Genomic DNA, 22,478 nt, shown 5'->3' on the forward strand with positions numbered 1-22,478 from the left:
TCAAAGTACTGCTATGTTTTAGTGCTGTCTAATGGGAGAATTAAAACATTAGCGCTGTTACAGTAATAACAGTAAATATTGATACACTGTATCAAATATGCTCAGAATTTTAATATAGAAATTTAAAAATATAGAAAGTATTTTTCCCACCTGAGTGGGGGAAAAAAAATACTTGCTAAAAATTGGCCTACATTTGAATGTGCTTTTCAATTCTATTTACTGTGATCATGCAGTAAACGTTCTTTAGATAAGATGCTAGATTCATTAGTTTCATTAATAAGTAGTACTGGAACAGGTATACCGAAGAAAGTGACCCGTGACCGTATGTAGCTGAGTTATTTACAAAGTAAATTACACACAACTTCAGAGAGCAACCAACAATAGCGCTCACACTACAAAAAGACTAAACACTGAAATAAAAGCTAAACTAAAATGAGCAAATCTACTCCAAAAACTCCTTAAAGCTAAATTATGCTGAGGAATAAATACACAAAGATTATTAGTCTTTATTTTACTTGATTCTAAAAACTGATGCCATGTCTTTGGCCATAAATCGAACAATTCCAATGACTGTTTCGCAGCCTCCACAGTGGCTGTGTGGTGAGTAAAATGTTTTTCTTTGGAGAGATATGTATTAAGCGTAATAAGCAAAAAGGGACACCTCAGAGGTGATGCAGCCATCTGACATTTACTTTATTGTTCAAACATAATTTGGTATATCAGCTGCTTGTCTTTTAACAATTCTTTAAATTAAAGGCAAACATATACAGCTTCATCTTCAAAAACATGCAGCAGTGTAAACATGAGGTCTAGATAAAACTAGTCTGGGATAACAAAACTGTCATGACAAAAGAAAAGGAAGCATTTTGTCCATGTTTTTTCTTAAACCAGCAAAACCTTAACTTAGGGGTCGTCATTTGTGACGATCCGCTGTCAAATAACCAAGATGTGTTAAAATACAGAAGCTAAAACCTGAAAAAAATAAATATGATGGACTGACAACATATACATTATTTAAAAAATGCATTCCTATACATGACTAGAAACTTGCATTTCTTAAAAAATAGCTGAAGAGAAGAAATGATATCCAACTTTACTGAAGAGACCAAAAAACCGACCATGTGATTTTTCTTGACTTAAAAACAACAGCTGCAACACTGCTTTGATATAACCAACAATCCGATTGCTCATAAAAGTTTACAGAATTTTTTTTGAGGTGACAAAAGGCTGTACGGGTAGTCTGGAGTTCCTAGGTTTGAACGATAGGGTCAGAGATGGAGTGCGCAACAGAGCTAAAGTACAGTTAATTGGCGATTTTCCCCCCCTCAACCCCTCACAAAAGAAGTAAAGTCACTGTTGACCTCACGCTGTCAGATTCAATCCAGACGCACACCTCCCTGTCTTACGAACTCTCACTTCAACAGCAAACTTCACGCTATGCTATCTACCATCTCACTGGAATCACATTGGCATTGTACTGCATTTCAACATCTAGTGTTGCACATTTACATGTTAGCAAAAGCACTCGTTTTCAGTGTTGTAGCCAGCACCCTAGGACACTAGGCCAAGTTAGCAAAACCTGAGTATGAAAACAACGAACAAGGAAAAAAATCATGTGCCTTTGTCGCCACTTAATAAGAGTCATAGAAGCCAAACCTGAACAAAAACACTGGCTGTGCACTTGGAATAAGAAAAGACAGTAGCAACGTGTTGATATTCAACATTACAGTGATGTTAGGCTCGCTACTCTGATCCAAGCTGAATGTTTATAACTTTTGCAATCACAGACACCTTATTTTACTCCTGTCTGTGTGAAATTACTGGGTATAGCTGCTAAACGTTCAGAATCATCCTCTCTTTAAACCTCACTTTATGAAATAATGGAGAGCACACACAGCATGCAAATTTAATGAAATTCAACATCAAGTTTGCTGCTTTGGTCAGTGCTTCAGGAGCTGCAACTGCAAGACATTAAAGAAACTTAAGGACAAAGCTAACGCATAGGATGGGAACAGAAATAAAGATATTGCACCATCATGCAACTTAAAATGCAATTCAAGTATTTGATGATGCCACTGAACAAGCCTTTAGCTGAAATATGTTAATGCAGATTTGATCTCAGACGCCCTTTCTGCCCTTTTTACATTAGTGGGTCAGTAAGGCACCGGTATGTACAGTCTTGTGAAAAAAAACCAAAACCAACTTTGATCTGTGCATTACCTGTACCCAACACCACCGGTTACTCGCTACGCCTAAATATACAGCTTACATAAGTGCCTCACAAACGTATTAACGATAATGCTTCCTTTCAATCATCCTTACTTTTGTAACATCAATTAACATAAATATAACCTCTAAACCAACAAGTGACTCTGTACAACCTTTTTTTTGAATATATGTTACTCATAGCCTTCCACCAGCAAAGACAGCCATCACTTGGCAGCTTTGTTGTTGAGCTCAAAGAGACCCAGGATGTCCAGCATGGCCTGTCTGATGTTGGTCCCAAAACGATGCGAGTCCTAAAAAAACAAAAGAAGAAAGAAATGCAAGAAGATTCCAGTAAGCTTTTTCATTTAAAATGGCCATTAAAGAAGGAAAAAAAATGGAAAATTAGTGAACTTACAGTTTCTGGGCTTGAGTGTTTGCTGGAGATGTGGAAGTTGATGTGGTTCTCACCAAGAATGATGTAGGAGATGCCATAACCATCATCAGCCACCTTGTGGGCAAAGAAAGCGAGAGAGTAGACTCTGAGCTTATCCCATACACAGTAATACATTTTTATTGCTTTAATATTTCAACTTTTTTTTTCTAATTTAAGGATTATACAACCTTATGTGTTTTGTTGCAGGAAAACTAACACAAACAGCTGTTAAAGACACTGTGAAAGCTGATGGACAACTTACTGGACCAAAACCACCTCCAGAGGACACATATTCTGGGTGTCTGACCAGATCGAACAGCTCAACCTGCTGCAGAGGAGTCTGGCTGGTGGACAGCTTCCATGGCTCAGACAGGACCTAAATGTAAAGATTTATGAAATCCACAGATTAAGACACATTATTGTATTGGTCGTTCGCTCGTAACTTTTTTCTATGTATGAAAAAAAGTTTATAAGGGCAATTATGGGCATTATTCGAGTACCTGTAACACACAAAACTTGTGAAAAGAAGCTCATACCTCCTTCAGGAAGGGTGAATCCTCTCCGAGGTATTTGGAAACCACATAGAGGCAGAAAAGGTGGCGATCGATGCCCTGTCCTGTCATTGCCAAACGGTACAAGTTTTGGTGTTTTTCTGCCGCCAGCTTGAGCAACCTGAGACGCTCTTCTCTCTGTAGAAAGAAATACGAAAGGAACAGAAGTGAAATATGACAAATAGTTTAATAACACAATAACAATAATAAAGTGAAAAAACAATAAGTAAAAAAAAAAATCGGTAGCACATAAATGAAAGGAGGGGACTTACTGTCTCATCTCCGACCATGGCACGAACAAAGGCACAAGTCTCCACGGTGCAGGAGCGCACCGTTTCTGTTCGACCTTCCCTGAACATACGAGTCATGGAGGCTTCATAAGTCAGGCAAAACTTCCCTTTGTCCTGTTGAGAGAGTAGAATTACATTTAATTAAATCACGATTAAAAAGAGAAAACATTTTATGTAAATATATTTTTTTTATGCATTAACAGTAGAAATGATTACAAAGGCCTGCGGCTCTTAGGAGGTTTATGTATTATTATTAGCTATTAATTAAAATGGTGTGACCAATTAAGAAACATACCACAACTAACGTGCAACACCAATGTTTTGTGTCATATTATTAATTAAAGTGCAACATGAATAATTAAAAATAAAAGTTTTAATTCGCTATTAAATCCACTAAACACTGCTTGACTGCCTACAAATCTATGCTGGCCAGCTAGTTGTGACTGCCCTCTGCTGGAACTTAATTTAATTGCATGCGGCTGGAAAGCGCTGGCTTCTGAGAAGTTACATCTACACTTTTAAATATGAGATTGATTTTATAATATTTTCTGTAATATATATATTAAAAAAAACTTATTTCAGATAAGGATATGAACAGGAAAAAAAAAATGGTAGGATGCGGGAACTTACTCTGTAATGGGCCAGCTGCAGGGCAATCTGGATGAAGGCATCAGGACTGGTGCGGCATTTCTTAATCAGCCCCTTTCCAAAGTCAGTGAAGGGGATAATGTGACAGTCCACGTCATCTGCCAGAGCTTTGGCTACTGTCAAAGAACTCTCGATGGCCTCCTGGCACTAGAGGAATAAAGGGAACATAACTGTATGATTTACTCAGACAAAAATATCTATTTATATATATGCATTTTATGAAGAAACGTCAAGATGACTAAATTATTAGATTAGTTTTAGAAGCTATTTAAATCCAAAAAATAACATCCAATAAACAAACATCTATATAGTTAATTAAATCCACTCTGGTGTACTTAGCTTATGCTTCCACAAGAGGGAATCCAAGTTCTGCTAATATAAAATTATGGTGTAAAGTAAAAGATTTTCTACCTCAGCAGGGATGGTCCACTGCAGCCTTTGAGGGCCGGGCAGGTTAGGATGGGGCTTCCCAACACAGTGACCATCTTCGGTGTATCCCAGCTTTGGATCCATGGAAAGTACATGCTGCAAGAGAGTCAACACTTTAACTCATCTCACTCAAAAGTTTCTGCTGTTTTGCTTGCAATGTCTTCTTGCAAGTTTGCTTCTGTACACCACCACGTACACTAATTTTAAATTAAAAATCCTTTTTAACACTCGGATTACAAAAAAACCATCAGTAAATAACTGAATGAGTTACTGAGTCACTTAAGATGCTGTGTTAGGCATTTACTGCAGCAGTAACCTTCAGATGCGGCTTGCATGCTTAAAAGCACGCTCTATTAAGTTGAGATCTACGGCAGTTCACTTCTTGCAGGGTATATTGCCATGGTAACTTATGCTGTGAACTGTTCCAGACCAGCAGGTATGAAATCACCACCTACTGAACAATTTTCTCCAGAAAATAGCGTCACCATTCCTAGAAGTCTCTTGGACAGTGCGGGGAGTGTAGGAGGGTCTAAAGTGTTTCAGTAGTGTCTAAAGTCTGTTTCCCTGATGAGCATCAGTAATAAATTCAGAAGCAGCTTTGTTGGCCACAGTTTTGCAATAGTAATTTGTTTTTCTATAACATATGATCCTAAAAAGGGACATATCAAATTTGCATGTAAACTAAGCCTATGTTTGAATTTTGTTTTCATATTCAAACTTTACTGCCAAACGTCACTGCAGTCTGCAGAGACTCCGTCATCTGGAAGCACTTATTCTTTTATTCACAGCATGTTTAAGTGTGATATAGATTCTCTGCTGGGGATATATATTATATATATGCAGCTTGTGAAATCTTAATAAAACTTCTGAACAAAGCACAAACTGTGCGTCACATTGTCACAGGAATGTCCATGCATTAATCTGTTGATTTAGAAAATGTTCTTCTGCTTCATTCTAATCTGCTGCCAAGTCTCTTTTACACTACTGGACTTGCAGCTATTGTAGTAAGTTTGTAGGTGACACTCATAGGGATCATTTTCTGTAGAAGAATAATCATATGATGACTCTTAGATTGGTTAGATGCTGCCAGCAGCACAACAAGCTGATAACCAGCTTCATGTGAATGCTTATCCTGATTGCCAAGGCTTAGAGTAAGTGAATCCAGATAACAGAAAGGTATCCTGGGCATGCTGAATTCAGCAGTCAGGTAACCCTGTTCCACTGGCTGCCATACATGTCCATCATAAACTGTTTCTCTCTTTCTCCATACTTCCCATTCTTCCCATCATTCTGGTACAAGTTAAGCTCTGTTTCATCTGTCTACATTTTTTTTCCAGAAATGTGCAGGTCCTTTAGATGTTTTATGACGTATAAGTATAACTTGACCTGGTTCTTAAGTATAACAAGTGCACTTTTTGCAAATCCTCTGCATTTACCTTCATGAAGGCATCTTTAGATGGTAGATTTTAACAATTTTAACAATAACACGCCTACCTCCTGACTTGGCTGTACTGGTCCAGGTGTTTTGGTGTTGCTCACCAGTAAATTACTCATTTACTAAGACATGAATGCATCAGACTGTTGGTTTGGTTACTTTTAAAGTTTTTGCTCTGATTCTTTTGATCTGTAGTGGTGCAGAGTTAAAATGACAAAACTTGTGCCTAAATATTTACGGCTTTAACTATATAATATTTCTCGTGATATTACGAGATACCGTATTTACTTTTTTCCACAAAACCAGTGACTTACCTCCCACAGATGGCCAACAATCGGAGCATCTGCCCAGGAATGCTCTGCATTCAGTCCCATCGTACCATTCTTGTAAACTATCATATTAAAGGACTTATCAAACCACCTGAAGGGTTACAAAATATTATTAGGTTAATTTGCAAACAGGTTAATGCCACAAACCTACTGAAAATTAGCCATAAAATCTATAAAGTTTATCTCCACCTGTCGTAGCATTTTCCATGGAGCAGGGACTTGGCATAAATGTCCAGAGACTTGACTGGGTTTTTTGCATCGTAGCGCTGCTCTGTATCATCGAGGGTGAGGAAGAAGGCTGCCTTTTCTACAGCATCCAGAGACTGCTTGTTCTTTCCACGGCTGAAGAACATCTCACGGGCCTTTGCCCACGGTGTCCTAACAAGGTAAAAACAAAAAATATGTTCAAAAAGTAAAGCATAGACATAGCTGCATGAGTGTAAAATATGTTCTTTTAATCTTTCTAACAGAAAGCATATAAAAGCTGGAGCTAAGTGTCATTTTTGCGACTTTACAGTAGTTTTAAAAAGATTTCTTTACGCATGTTACATAAATACGCGTACATTTTTCTTTGTCAGTATGAGAAAACTGTGAGCCGTCAATACCACACTCTTTATTACTCCGTAAAAATGTATTTTACTAAGCTTTTAGAAAATGCTTGTGAAATCGCTTTTAATTTAATTGCTTTTTAATTACAGCTGCACTTCAAACAAAACAAGTTAGTGGTTAATCTTGTTGCCATGCTTGAAATATGATACATGCCCAGGCCCATATTATTAGCCTATTTTAACATGACTTTGATGTCTCTTTGATTTCAGGTTTATTTTCTTTATTTCAAATACCAATTTGCAATCACATTTTTAATTTCTTAAAATATATCTTTCAAAATAAAGTTTAAGTTCTACCAGGAGTTTTTGAAGAATACCAAACTCACTGATTCAGCCTATGACCACTGTAAATGTCCACGCATTGCCTACATTGCTGTACTTCCTGTCATGCTACAGATTAAAAAGTAAAATTGTGTGGCCTCATCAATCCTGGCTCCAGCTTATTCTGCAATGATACCCACCTATCCCCTGCAGTGAGTGCTGCTAGTCTCTCCTCTCCTGGCAAGGGCTCCGACTTGTCTGCCAAGATCCTCTCCATCTGCTGCTCGATCTCCCGTGGCAACAGCAGCCGGCCATCATAAAACATCCACACCTTGAAGTAACGTCCCTTATGGTACACAACTATGTGTTTGCTCTCGTTCACGTGGTGAAGGGTGTCTAGTGGAGAAAGAACAATGACAGGAAGAGAGAAAACAGGAAAACAAGAAAGACAGATGAAGAAAATCTGTGGTTGTGGGGGAGAAGGGTATATTTATATTTGTACATGTGTTGTGTTTTTTTCTTTTTAAATAAAAGAACTTGCATACCACACATCATGTGGGTGACTTGTGTGTATAATCAGAAATGCATGTTGTTTAATGCCAACATCTTTGTGAAAAAGGAGAAATAATTATAGAAATATCAAATATCGAGTGGATGTTGCATTATTTTATTTCTGGTAGCAATACAGATGTTAGTAAACAGTAATTTGCCCCAGAAGTAAAAAGATGTGATATCCAGTTTTCTTTTAAAAGAAAAACATAATTCATTTACACAATACAAAAACTAAGGCGGGTTGAAATGAGGAGTGCAGCAAGTGGGATGAAAAAGGGAAGGACTGGGAACAAGAATGTAGTTGGGAACACAATGCTTGTTTGAACAACAATGTGAACAAATGTGGGAAGCCAGTTTCAAAGCTTTACTTGCATAATCTCATTGCTACTGTGTTATTTTACTACAAATTTGGAGCTTGAGCACTCAAACAAGCAATGTACTTGGTACTGGTAGAATAAAGGGAAACAAATACTTACACCAAGAACAAGCCAAATAATAATATTTAGCCTACTGTAGTTTCTTATAGTAAGGACCTCCATCAGTATGAGTATTCTGGGCCCAGTATACCACAGGGCTGAATTGGAAAGCCGTTCTAATCACTGCAGCAACTCAGATCTTTCTGCTTACAAAGACACTGAATAAAACTTATTTTATTAAATTTATTTTTAAAAGCACACTACATTTTTCTATTTTCTAAATGCCTTCAGTCTAAAAAGGTAGCGTTAAATACCTTCTGCTGGGTCCCATGTGCCTGCTAAGCAACACAATTTATTATTATTGTACATTTATTATTGTCTTGGCCTCGAGTCGTTCAGGTTTGAGTTTTTAAACTTAACTGCTCGTAATCTTGATTAGAGGATTTTTACCTCTTCTAAGAAGCTTATATTTTTTTGTAGTAGTTGCGTGCACGTCATTGTGCCTGTAAACACGGCACCTCAAAAAGTTTGGAATGAATCAAAGTAAACACTTGCTGATTTTCACTGCTTTACTTTACTTCTTAAATTACGTTTAAAAAGAATAATTTTATGTATTACAGAAATTCAATCTACAAGGCCAAAACAATGTAATCTGATCCATTTTTTTATAACGTTTCCAATTAAGTCATTTTAAAAACAGGTAAAGTCATGTACTTTAAAACAAATAAATATCCTTTTGCTGTTTTTGACAGCATTGTTTTAGTTAATTGCAGTTTGCAGGATTTTTTATTAATGTATAGCTCTCTTTGGGTCCTGACACAGCAAAAAAAACAGTTATTTTCATATTTATTTTCTAACTGCACTGTCATGAATTTTAACATTTAACATGCAAACTAAGAGTAGACTCTGAGATGTAGCTCTTGTGTTTTTTTGCACTTTCTATGACCATTGCACGGTCTTATCTTGGGGTTAATTTGCTGAGACATCCCTTCTTGGGAAGACTGTGAGACTGTGTTAACACACAGCAGAATATTTCAGACCAGCAAGCAGAAAGAAAACAACAAGTTCTACCTTTATACAGGTGATCACACGTGTTAATGATAAATTAATCACATTTGATTAACTGCACCTGTCTACTACTAACTCCTTTAATTCCTATGGCAGCAGTAACAGTGTACTTAATGTTTTCCAGGACTGTGAAAACATTATTCTTATAATTCTTTCGTAAACTGTGTATTATAGTAAATACATATTCTGCATATTTTATTTGCATGAAAAATACACTTCTTTTATTTATTTATCTAAGACTGTTTGTCTTCTAAAACTTATGAACTATATTTCAGTGACATGCAAATTAGTCCTTGAATGTGCACACAGCAGCACACATGCATTATCAATTCATAGAGGTCAGACTTCCAACTCAAACTGATGGACAAATGTCCTGAGGAAAAGTACAGTTGGAGTAGAGGAGGCGCCAGCTAAAGACTCTACCTGTTTCTACACCTGGGACACGAGTCGTGTTGAACATATGCTCGTATTGGGCTGAGCACATGGGAATAGTGTGTAGGAGCATGAGCTGAAAAGCAAAAGGGGAGAGTCAAACACAAAGAGATGACAAACTAATTTACTAAAATCCCAGAGAGAGCCGCAGCAGACACACACCTACATGACCAGGAGACTGGATGAAGTGCAGTGGGAGTGATGAGGATTGGTTTGATAAGCAAGGCTTCCAGGGAAAGAGACATGAGCGGAGTCCAGAAACCAGTGGCTTACTATCTCAAATACACCAGCAAAGCCCTGATGCAACAGTATTTTTTAAGAGAAATTTGAAAGCTTTTAGAATATTGTGACATAATGTATCACCTAAACAAATGTGAACATTCCTATGTATTAAAGCCAATAACAGCACAGGGCTGTGCTGATGAGAACGAGTACAGTAATCAGGGTTTCCAAAGGCTGTTGCAACAAACATGACCAGGGTCACAGGGTAGAAGGGGGAGAGGGCACGATGGAGACGTGCCCTCCTCTTACCTGTCTCCACACCGGGGATGCGGGAGGTGTTAAACATTCTCTCCCACTGAGCTGAACACAGAGGAACCTTGTTCGCCAGCAAGTATATCTAACGCAGCGTCCGGCACAAAACAGTAAAACAGAGACAATCGAGTGTGAGTCTGTAACAGAGCTAGCTCATGCAATGGTCTTTGCATAAATGCATACAGTTGGATTTGGCGAAAGGTAAGTGGGCATTTTCACAACATATTTTGTTATTGTGCAAGTGTAAGAATTTGCACTTAGGCATCATGCAGCTTGGTGAAGGCAAAGGGCTGACGGAGATGCAGGAATACATGGCACTGGGGTGGGTTAGTTTCTTTACTAAGCTTTTAGAAAATGCCTGTGATATTGCATTGTTGGTAATTACAACTGCACTTCAAACAAGCAAGCAGAAAGCACAGTGCATGGTTAGTTACGGTAAGCTGAGGGTGACAGAGTAGAAATATAATAATTCGTGAGATTGTGGATAACAAACTTACATCAAAGCACACAAGAAATGGTCGTTAAAAGATAAGCAGCTTTTCATTGTAAACTTAAAAGAAAAACACACTGAGATAATACCTATTAATCAGTAAAGTATGAGTTAAATATTTACATGGAGCCAGTGTGAATGAGTAGGAAATTTATGTTACAACTATGTACGCTTCACATAGTTCAACAAATCATTAAATGTCAAACAGAGGAGCTCTGTACTCACAGGTTTGATCTGAGCTCTGTCCAGTTTTCTCCTGTACAGCATGATAGAATGAATGGCGTTACCTGCCCTGGCAGCCTGGACGGAGGTCGGGAACACGTACAGGAAGTCCTGGAGAAACAGAGATGATCAATAAGAAGTTCTCACATCTTCCTACAGCTTGTGAGGCAACAGAAACATAATAACTACCGCTTAAGCTGCACATTTAACCTGTGCATTAAAAAAGTCAGATTGTTGCTTTGTTTTAACTGAATCTTTGTTCACCGTTGGTAAACACAGATGTGTGACCAGTTTTGAAGGTGAACTCAATGTGGAGTGAGGTGTGTACCGCAGTGCAGTGAATCCTGTGCTAAATTCTTGGCATTGTTATTGTTGTAGTTCCACCGATAGATCACACTAAGCAAGTTGCCAACGTCTTATCTAAAGCTGTGCACTTGTACTTTTGATAGCTGATTAATTTATTGAGTAATATGTTGTTCTAAATATTACAACAATACCATAAACATTTGCAGCTCTGTTTTGTTTTAACCTGTTGTAGCACCATTAGTCTTTCAAATATGTAAGCCTAAAGACTGAGATGGCTCATCTGGGAACAGGGACAGTATAGAAACTCCTTCCTTCTTGCTCTCTTACTCACAAGAGAATAATCTACACATCTGACAATTTTTTTTCACTAGATGCCTTTCGTTTCCAACACTTTCAGCAATTTGCGCTTCGACTTGTCTCAAACCACAGACTTTTCGAGATGTTAGCCGAATGTGTTATCCACTAAACTATACATCTGGCAGCACGTGTGGTTTTAATTTTTGGACACACTGGAGTTGTGATTTAATTAAGAGGATGAGTTGTTTACTATGTCAGATGATGAGAAAATGTGTCTTTTATGTCAATTTACACTTTGCCTATTCATACTGTATTGTCTTAAAAAAGAAAATCCAAAGAAAATGATCTTAGGTGTGATCTAGATTGTACAACTCAGTCTGCAAATTGGTCTTTGAACTTGAAGTCTGCAGCTAGCTTAAATCAAACCTCAGATAATGTGTTGTTCTTACAACAGGTAAAAGCTAGAATTGATACAAATGTAATCTGGCCTTTGATTCATTGTAGTTATTTTGGTCAAAGACAATTTGCATAGAGTATAAAGAGGGTTTGTAAGCAAGAGCATGGATCCATTTTTGTTCCGGTTTTAGTGACAGATTTACAATTAACAACTGACACATTTGCAGTGTCCTGACTTTGTCACTGATCCAGGTAAAAAAATGGGAGGTTTAGATTTATGCAGACACTGCGGCCAGTCAACCCATCCACAAAGTACAGATGCTGTAATTAGGTGATTGGCTGCCAGGATTCTGAAGACTTGACGTCTTTAACTCCAAGACTACAAGACTTCAGCTATAACTTGCCCTGAGAAATTATAATAAAGTATATTATTACTCGTGGACACACGAGGGTTAATGTTGCAGAATGCATATCATTAGGGTACATAGTGTTTAATAACTTGAAATTTTTCTAAGTTACAAATTAGATTATGTGTGTAGCACAGAAATACTCTCATTCAAAAGCCAAATATGAAAATCGAAGTTAAAGGAAGACAGTTGAGTTACATTTTAGACAGCTCACACGTAGAAACAAACTGAAAGTGTTCGTTCCATTCATTCAAAATCATAAACTCAGAGGTCGTAGTTTTTTGTTATTTGTGCTGTTCTTATCCAGTATATATATAGTAGCAATAAATAAATTAGTCTCAAATGTTGAGTTTCGTTTTGCAGATAGTACCGTGAAGCTGCTCGAGTGTTTGTGTTACTTTTATTTCTTTTACAACATTGTGTAACAAGTATGTCACAAGATAACTGCTGATTACTCTGCAAAACTTAAAGATCACACACAAAGAGTTAATAATTAAAAGGCTAAAAGGGTTTGTATGCAATTCACAACCATCCACGCTTTTGGGGGTCAAAGTGGTGATAAACGGGTCACGTTAAAATGAAAACTGCTCAAATTGGAGCTTTCGGGATTTAGCCAGGTGTCAGGGAAAAAAATAAAAACCCACACACAAAATGCCTTCAAACACTCAGACCATCATGAGGAGACTACCTCACTATTACCTAACAGAGGTGGAGTTGCCTTACCATGGCATAATAGTTACTGTTCACCATGATAGGTCCACGGCCTCTCAGGTAAATATACTCTTCCCACCAGTCACTGACCTGTGACAGGCAGAGAGAAGGGGGGAAACAAACAGAAGTTTTCAATGCATTGCTTTTCAGGGTAAGACTGACCTAAGAATCATGACAGTGTGAAAAGTCAGAGAAGAGGAACTCACATAGTTGGACGCCCACCAGGACTTGAGTTTAAGGTACCACTGCAGCCTGGGACCCAGATTCTTCTCAAAGTCTTGAGTCAGGCCTTTCATTCGTTCAAACTGCTGATCATCCATCAGTGGGCGCACTGACTCCAAGTACTGAAAACACCAGAAAAATCAAGGTAAGAAAGAGTGAAGCAAAGAGTATCTGACTTAACAAAGAGCACAAAGGGCAGGAAAAAATATGCAGCACACAGTGTCTTCTCAGACAGACAATCACAGGCAAGAAGGTCACTTTCCAGTCACTGCCCTGCACCACAGAGTCAAAGCCTGAGGGAATGTGTAAATGAATTGAAATCAGTACCTTTAAGGCTTTTTTGTTTACATGCAGTTCCAGTGTATTGCATGTTTTTTTTTTGTTTGTTTTTTTTGGGGGGTGGGGTTATCTTAACTGGTTTCCTCAGTGAAAACCTAGAAGTTTTTTGCTCTTCAAAATGCAACTTTGGTGCCAGTCCGAAGCCTAGCACCTTTATCAGCATGATCATCAATGTAGATAAAAACACCAGATAAGAAATTACCCTTTTGCAGGTGTCCTTGATAGAAGGAACAGGTAGTCGTGGCAGAGAGTTCTGGAAACTGTACAGCATTGGTTTCCGGCCAGAGAACACCTTCACTAGAACCTGGACAAGCAGAGAGATAAGGCAGTTTGAAGTGATGTTTTGTTTCACCTGGAAACCAGCAAGGTACGAGGCAAAGTCCAAAGACATAACCAGCAGTAAATAACAAGATGACACAAGTAGCACTTCGAGTATGGCCTCCACAAGATTTGCATTGTATCTCTGCCTGGACCTAATTGTCATAGCAAGCGACTAATTTTTGAACCTTAATAGCTTTATAATTTAGCAATAATTACCTGCTGTTTAGAACTCATCTTATAAGTAAAACAAGCACACATGATTATAATAATGTTTAAAATATAGTATAAAACCTCAGCCCTGTTTAATGTAGAACATTTTATTCAGCATATGACCAGTGAAGACACTCACAAGTGCTTAATAACACTGTTGCAAAAACAGCATCGTTTATTCAAGGCAATAAGGTCCATCTCTATGACATTCTACCAATTAGCTCCTCTTCAGTGACTGGAACAATGGAGCACATTATCTCACCATCCAAATGCGACTCGACCAGGACAAGGAGCCATGACGTTCTTCCATCCATCCATGCCATGACAGCAAGGACTTGAGGACAGTCCTCATAATCATTATTATGGTAACCCACAGGCTTGTGCCCACTAGAATTCCTCCGACTATCCTCTGGCTGTCTGTGGACATATATCGGCTGTGGACAGAGAACGAAACAGGAGGAAGGACAATATAATGTTAAACATTTAACTGCAGAGTGGACACAAATTATGGTTTTGCTTAATAGGGCTTTACAAAACTCTGTATGTTTTTGTAAGTTAGTAATCTGACTGAAGAATAAGTAAAGTGCTATGATGTTCAAAGTCATTACATAAACAAATTATTATCAACCTTGGCCAAATGAGCAATCTAAGACTGCACTACACTACAACAGCATAGTGAAAACATGGGGCAATTACTGTCGCACAGCTACTTCCTGACTTGGCGATGTCCAAAGTCAGCAAAGACACACTGACTCATGACTGATAAATGATGTGTGTTATTTACTCTGATAGGAGGACTAAAACATTTTGATGAATTTACTGTCAGCAGTAAAGTCCTAAACCGCTGTTATGTAGTGTAGCCAAGGTTAAAGAGGACAGATCTGATCATGCAGTAGATTTTTCTGTATTTGTAACTTAAAGGTTTCAAACATTTTAACACCAACAGGTTGTACTTGTTACTAAAACAAAAAAGAAGGTTCCAGTACTCTTAATATTTCAGACATTCTTCAATAAACTAAAAAAAAAAAAACACCATCAAAAAACAGCTGACTTGACTTGAGAGCACTGTGGATAAGAAAAACATTAAAGGCTTTGCGTGTTCAAGACATGGTTGCACAGTATTACTAAACATGATCAACATTGTTGGCAAATAATAAAATCAGTTGTGGCAGGTAGCTGGGAGAAAATGAGTAGCAAACAGACTAGTTTACAGACTCATGTAACACACAGACCTGTATGAAGCATGCGCATTATTGCAAATGTTGCAACATCTTTAAGTATGAGTCAAACACACTCCATTGCCAACGCATTTGGCAAAATACCTGCTTCCAGCCAAACAACACCTAGCTAATTCCCACTGCATTTGTTTACCTGCTTTCTCACTTGTGCCACTATGTAAAGAAATGCGCATGGTAGTTAGGGTTATACTTAGAAACAATCTACTTTAGAAAACACTAATAAAAGTTATTATTTTTTAATAGGAAAAAAAAAATGTACAAAAAGCCATATAATACCAGGATATCACCTCGTGGGATCAGCTTACCTGATGGGCATATGCTGACCCAGCTTGGTAAACAGCCCCAAAGATGGATCCAGCTGTTTGAATTTATTGTAAGCCATGTAGGACCCAACCACTATGGAGAACCCAGCTGGGCTTCCCGGGTACACACCAGTCATTATCCCATTCTGTGGAAATGTAAGTCAAATTGGGGATTAAAGCGGTCATATAGGGCCAAGGAGATAAAATTTAATTACTTCATAACATGTTATCATGAGTTATAAGGATACATGTGACAAATCATTAATTACATACATGAAACAAAAGAGGAATGTGTGAAAATGCTAGCAGGTCTTTGGGTTTGAGTCATTCACTATGGCGGTGTGTAAACAGATAACTAGGCCAAAGGCTAGGACACAAAGAACGGGCAGGAAGGTTAGTGTCACAGCTGACTGTTTGTGTGAGAGTCTATGACCTTCTAGTGTGAGCAACCTAATAAACAACAAAGAATTACTTGGGATCTTGTAATGTTAAATAGAAAAGAGCTGTAATGTTGTGTGCATAGCCATTACTATACATAAAACCTCTGAACTTTGCTCTTTGGTTATTTTAATGCCTCCCACCTTGAAGCGAACAAATCTTTTCTTCCAGGAGTGGATGCCAGAGAGGTAGACTTGGCGAAGAGCCTCATGAGACAGGTGTAGATCAATGCCTTCAGGGGTGACTGTGAACTGAAAGGCCACCGCCTGGTGCGCTTCTGCCATGGTGGCTACTGATGTACAGGGTCACTGAGGACAGTAAGAGCAAACAGTAATATTAGCAAAGTGAGAGTTTGAATAAAGTTTATGCCAACGATTTAAGGACCATGTCAATCAACAACTGATCCAAATCTTCATTCTTGTTCCTACAAACTCTTCTTCACACAGCTAAACACAGATAGTAACTTCAAGAGTGGTTACACACTACAAGGTTCAACACAGCGTGTTGATCTCCTGATAAGGCTGTGAATGATTGGTGCAAGCCAAATATCAGAACTATCCCTCAGCTTCTATCAGTGTCTTGAAAGCATTTGTCCAACACTGCCGATTATCTACCATTTTTAGATGTAATCTGTTTATCTGCAGGGAATCAGCCACAGGGTTAAAAGGGTTGCTGCTGGACTTTTAAAACAGTTGAATGCAGTTTCACTGACACTGTGACTAAAGCACAAATCATTTTTAATTATTATTATTACTTTTTTGCATTAGAAAGAATTCACAATGGGCACTGCTCTCAGCTTGGTAAGGATCATAAAAAACTGTGTATCCCTTTTAGCAACTATTGTGATTGGATTAGCGTCCTTCACAAAATGAAAGTCATGTGTATCTTTTTAACTAAACAGGCTCCTGCAAACTGAGATCAGAGGCCACACACAGGTGGGTGACCCCTTACAAATGTCTGAACTCTGAACTGGTTATACTGGTAGTCCAACATAACTGATGTTTGGCATGAGGCCTGTCTTGTTTTAAAACCGTCAACCCTAGTCAAGATATGGCTGCATAAATAAATAAAGTAAATCTTTTCAGTTACCATAATTATCTACCCCACCCATTAGTTTTGGAAAAATCTGAAACTAACTTGTCTCAGTAAAAGGCAACACTGGGAAGTAACCTTGATCAAAGCAATGTCTGGTCTATTGTATTTGAACAAGTGGGTCTTCCAGCTCACTTACTATAAAAGACTCCATTGTAGTTTGTATATTTATGAGGCATCCAAGAAAACAATTAACAAGATGCTTTTTTATGAACAAATGAGAACCAGTTGCTAGCGCCCTGGATATATATTTTTATTTAGATTTAATTGTTTCTTGCTACAAACAGAAAGCAACTGAATTAAAAATGCTTTATTGGCTTAGAAGAAACATGAATGAACTTGACAAGCTGTGCACAAATTCTGTTATATTTTAAACATAGTTTATAAGACTTCCTCAAATAATTCTTCTAATACACAGATCATCTGCTTTGTCATAAATTTACCATGGAATAAACCTCAAAATGACTAGCATGATTCAGGTTTTACAGATTCAGGAGAAAATTAATGAAGCCCTTATTTCCAAAGAGATGTTTCTCTGCAAAGACCATCTTCTTTTAAAGGATTTCTATCTTTTTTCCTTTTTTTTGTTACAGGGTCCACTTTTATTTCATTCAATGAGAGCACTCTGAAAGCAGTACACGTCGCTTCTTCCACTCCTCTGAAGGAACAGCATCCACAGAGCAGCGTTTCAGCAGCCAGTCCCCTCCCCCCAGCTACTTTCCAACATCACATGATCCACCCTGTGCTGCAGAAACTAGGGGAAAGGTCGCAGCACAGCGCCGCTTAGATGCCGCGTAAAACTGGCAACACAGTACTCACGAATCGTCCTGTGCCACCCAGCACAGTCAAATGTGGTAACAAAGGAGCCACTGAAAACATAGCCTTTGCTGTGGATGTCGTATAACCGGCGATTTAGGTCTTTGCAACCATTGCAACTAGCCCTTGTCTTTATGCAGTTACTGTACTACTGTCTGCATTATCATTATGGCTGCAAACACCACACTCACCCCATAAAACCAACCGTCATTACCGAACACTTACAGGCTCATAAGCTAGGCCCACACATGCCGGTTACATTTGTAAAATTATATCAAATATCCTCCCACGTGGTCTAAGTGAAATTAGGTCACCAGTGTGTAACCTGGACATAAACACACTACGCGTTATTTATTTATAATAACAAATAATTAACCCTCTCGGTCCTATAAATTGTGTTTTATTGTAGTTTATGAATGTAAACACGCTCCTACAGCAAGGACACCACAAGCCAGCTTTTGCTGACCTTCACAGGTAGGTGACATTTATACCCACACCCTTCGCTACATGTGTCCTCTGGTGCAATCAAATAATTTGCTCTCTAAGGTTCACGTCCGCGTTACTTTACATTACAGTTACATGCGTTTTATTATGCGATGGCCACTAAAAGGCCTTTATTTGGACTTTTGCCGACATAAATGTTGGGAACAAGAACATAGGAATCACCAGGGGAGTCTAACATGAGAAGCAATACCAAAAACAAAGAAAGAAAGAAAAGTCATGACAGGTGAAATGTTTATATTCACACAGATATGCAGTAGAGGCCTCTTTGACATGCATTCCCATGACCTGCTGTTAAAATAGCTTTGAGTGCAATGGACCGTTTCAGTGGTTTAGGCAGGATGCTTAGATTGAAGTTGATCTCTGGTTTCTGTAGGCCAAGCTGCCACACAGAAAACCTCCAGCTGCGTGAGTGGGTGAGGGAAATGGCCTGAACGCCATGCAAACACCTCACAGCTCCACACACTACGCCGACAAGGTACTGCAACAAATTGACAGTCACGGATTTCACTTGTCTAGCCTGTAATATTTCCCCCCGTAGCGCACGTAGCTCTGCATTTTCCCCAACTAATTCCAAAGGAGCACAGAAGAGAGACGGAGAAAGAAAACAGTGTCATGAGAGGCCGCTACGCACTAAGAAAAAGAAAATACGCACAAAGCTTTGTTGTCAGTGTGGAAGAGCAAAACTTACAGCTGTGAGGAGGATGTGACTCTGGCTGGCTGTCGGCAGGAACTGCTAACGTTTAACACTCCTTATGAATGAGAGCGCAGACTTGTATACACGGACTGCCCATTTTGCTACGTCACATATCTCAATTTTCGGCGGCCTCCATATATAAAGGTGGTTAAAACAGCGCCCCCCTGAGGACTCCCGCTCTACAGAAACTATGACAGCTGGTAACCTGTGCAAAGACATTACGCTGGAGATGGGATCAGTGACACCATGACCATGCCATAACAGGTGAAATGTGGGCTGTTAAGTAGTGCATGGGGTTGAATATAATGTCATGGTGCAATCCTGTTAGAGCTGATAAGGCTGTTTAATGCTTATTACAGTATGACAGGTGTACAACTGAATTTTATGGCAAAGTTATAAATGATCTTTATATAAAATTGTCAAATTGTAAGGTCCGTTGTGGAAGAGCTCTGATTTCAGCTTTTGAATGAGTGTTTGGGGTGCAGAATATGGAATTTGCCCTTGATGGTGAGGTGGGTGGAGTTCTTCATTGTTGATCTTTGAGCTGGTTAGTTTATGATCATCCTCAAAATGAAAATTTGCCCTGGTCATGTAAGCTACTTTTCTTTAAACGTGTCAGGAAATCAAACTCCATTCCTCCATGAAGTTTGTAGGTCAAAGAGGCTCTTTACTCAATATCTCTCAACTAACAATGTTATTCCATTCACTGCTCCACACTGGGAACGCCACTTGTATCTACAAGTTCATTGTTTGTTCTTGGCAAGCTTCAATGCCCCACACTGATATCCAATACATGGAATGAGGAGATAATGTTGGGGAAAGTGTGTGTCTGATAGAAATAAACTGCTTTCTTCAGTTCTCAGTGTACTGATAGCTGATAGTGAATTTATGTTAAGCCACCCACTGTTTGTACAGGTGACAAGGTGGATGGGTTGTTTTGTTGGATAAAGCATTGGCAGTAGTTAGGGCACTGTCTTAAACAGAGTCATTACTGTTGTTCCTGGTGGAAAAGCCATGTCCATCACAGGTTTGAATGTAGCCTCTGCTGCTGAGCTATTTATTCAAACTAAAATATAAAGAGATATGCATCATCAGGTAACAGCAGGAGGTGTGTCTTGATGCTCTGCCACCCTTCTCCTTGTTGGGTCAGCCCATTTAGATTTGAAATTTTGATGTCACAGTGAAAAATGTCAAATATCCTTTGTTTTTCTTCTACCCAAGTCCAGGAAAGTTTTAGTGCATGCTCGTATTTGCTTTGGGCAGTGAGTGCAGCAAAGTTGTTGGTAGAAAGGTAAAGCTGGTGCCCTATATAGTAGGCCTGCACATAGTTAAAAAGGGAAAAAATAAAGAAGAACACCAAGACTAGACTACCAAAAAGCTGCACCATGTTAAAGGGATTATAATCTGTTTTTGTCATTTTTAATTTTTAATTTGTTAGTGTGCTTAGAGTTATTTTACAGTCTAAAGAACTACTTCTGCTTTGACCTCAACTGCATCAGAGTCTGCTTACTGACCAGCTCCGAAGGAAATGAAGCAACTGCAATCTATAATGTTTCTGCCATTGTGTCACAGTTGTTGAAAAGTTTTCTGTCTGGAAGAAATTTGTGTTTTTACTGCTGACAAACATTGCCATCTCTGACACTTTGTCCAGAGCTCACTATTGCTCTGATGTTCCATCAACAAAGGCTTTGTTTTGGTATGCTTCTAATACATGTCAACTGATGTAATCTTGGACTTAACCAGCTGCAAAAGTTATTATAAACCTTTTTTGGGATTCTCTTGGAAACTTCTTTTTACATTTTGCATTTGGGCATCCTGGAATTATTAATTTGTTTTTTCAGATAGCTTAGAAATAAACATTTAAGCATTAAATATAAAAATTCCTCCCTTGAATCATATATCCACAACATTTTTGAGAGGCCATATTGTGAGGCATTGTTTGACCACAGATCTAAATAATTAAATTTCCATCTATTACTTTTCTTATTTATCCTTAACCTCCTAAGACCCAAACTCTTCCACAGCATGCATTTTTAATTTCTCTTTGATATTTGGGCATTTTGGGGCCCGATGAATGTAAAAAACAAAGAATTACCAGATTTTTTTTAACCTTATTTTTGTTTTTAAGAAAAATAAGAGCCACATATGAGGATATTCGTTTAGAATTTTGATAGAACAGTAGCAGTATAATGTCCTTGTAAGTGGATATCAGGCCCATGTAGAGCAAAATTGAGTATTTTAGTCTAAATAACCCAAAATGCGATGTTCACATATGTGGACGCCAGGTCCTAGGAGGTTAAGTACCCCTGTCGAAGTACCCTTCAGTATTGGCATTGGATCCATCAAAGTGTGAGTGTTAAATAAAATTGCTTAGTTATTGATAAAAAAAAAACACTGTATGAACATGAGTGTGAGACTTGAAGTATAAACCGCTTTGCATGTTCAAATTAAATAGAAAGGCACTATACAAGTGCCAGTCCATTTACTATATACTTGAATATTGAGTTGCAAAACACAAAGAAATAAGGAACACCACTGAGAAGATTCATGAATGAAGTCAAGAAGAGTTGGTGTGACAGAAGAGGATATGGACAGGGTGAGATGGAGACTGGTGCTGCTTTTTATCACCATAGCAACAATCCCAAAAAAGTGTATCAGCCGAAGGAGGGAAAAAAATAAAATCCCTGATCACTGAGCATTTCTTAGAAGATCAAATGTCTGCTTGTCTAAATATGTAAAAACCCAAACCTTATTTATGGGATGCAGCTCAGCTTTCAGTATCACCTGCATAGCTACTGTTTATCCAACAGAGGGCGCAATATGACTTTTTTTGGACAGAGTTTCTCACATTCATTTTCCTAGATCTTTTTAAGTCAAATACTCTACAAACTCTCTAAGAACACCAGTGCGTTAAGATGCATTATTGTTATAGCCTTCCTTAGCGCTTCCATCATTCGTCTCTGACAACTCAGTACGCAAGCTCAGTACGCGAGCTGGGGAGATTTCCGCTCTGAACGCGCAGGACATGAACGCAATATGAGGGAAACGACGCAACAGCTCCCTTGTTGACATTTTGTATACACTTAAAAATCGACAGCCTACCGTGTATTCGCCTTTACGTTCCTCCGTGCAACTCAAACACGAAAAACACGTCCAAACTTTGGATTCACGGAGACGTAAGGATCCCACGGCTGCTCATGCGCGTGCGTCGTACGCTGTCACTGGTGTGCAGCCTGTCAGACAGCTGCAGCCAGCTCGCTCGCGGCATGTGGAGCAGGG

At 38.6% G+C, this 22,478-nt stretch overlaps 2 protein-coding genes across 6 annotated transcripts in view; one reads left to right on the plus strand and one right to left on the minus strand.

The window, feature by feature from the left end:
* Nucleotides 1-3,682, plus strand: part of si:ch211-236l14.4 (SITS-binding protein) — a 31,838-nt gene extending 28,156 nt beyond the window's left edge. For all 3 annotated transcript variants that reach the window (XM_040025234.1, XM_040025235.1, XM_040025233.1), the window contains one exon: nucleotides 2,849-3,682. The gene's annotated coding sequence lies outside the window, so the exon portion shown is untranslated. The remainder of the gene's footprint in view (nucleotides 1-2,848) is intronic.
* cpt1ab (carnitine palmitoyltransferase 1Ab (liver)) lies at nucleotides 668-22,421 on the minus strand. 3 transcript variants are annotated; one of them, XM_040025227.1, is made up of 19 exons: nucleotides 22,302-22,421; nucleotides 16,237-16,401; nucleotides 15,659-15,801; nucleotides 14,378-14,549; nucleotides 13,787-13,888; nucleotides 13,230-13,367; nucleotides 13,036-13,113; nucleotides 10,910-11,017; nucleotides 10,192-10,279; nucleotides 7,393-7,588; nucleotides 6,513-6,701; nucleotides 6,309-6,414; nucleotides 4,542-4,655; nucleotides 4,113-4,277; nucleotides 3,465-3,596; nucleotides 3,178-3,330; nucleotides 2,904-3,017; nucleotides 2,624-2,716; nucleotides 668-2,519 (listed from the first exon to the last, which is right to left on the minus strand). In XM_040025227.1, the coding sequence occupies exons 2-19, from the start codon at nucleotides 16,375-16,377 to the stop codon at nucleotides 2,433-2,435; spliced, it is 2,319 nt and encodes a 772-aa protein (XP_039881161.1). In that variant the 5' UTR covers nucleotides 16,378-16,401; nucleotides 22,302-22,421; the 3' UTR covers nucleotides 668-2,432. The 3 variants fall into 3 exon arrangements, with proteins under 3 accessions (XP_039881161.1, XP_039881162.1, XP_039881160.1); XM_040025228.1 differs by lacking the exons at nucleotides 10,192-10,279; nucleotides 22,302-22,421 and adding exons at nucleotides 9,652-9,736; nucleotides 19,194-19,317; XM_040025226.1 differs by lacking the exon at nucleotides 22,302-22,421 and adding an exon at nucleotides 19,194-19,317.
* Between the last annotated feature and the right edge of the window lie 57 nt (nucleotides 22,422-22,478).

Source organism: Simochromis diagramma, unplaced genomic scaffold (genome assembly GCF_900408965.1).
Source record: "Simochromis diagramma unplaced genomic scaffold, fSimDia1.1 OVJJ01000293.1, whole genome shotgun sequence".
Lineage (NCBI taxonomy): Eukaryota > Metazoa > Chordata > Actinopteri > Cichliformes > Cichlidae > Simochromis > Simochromis diagramma.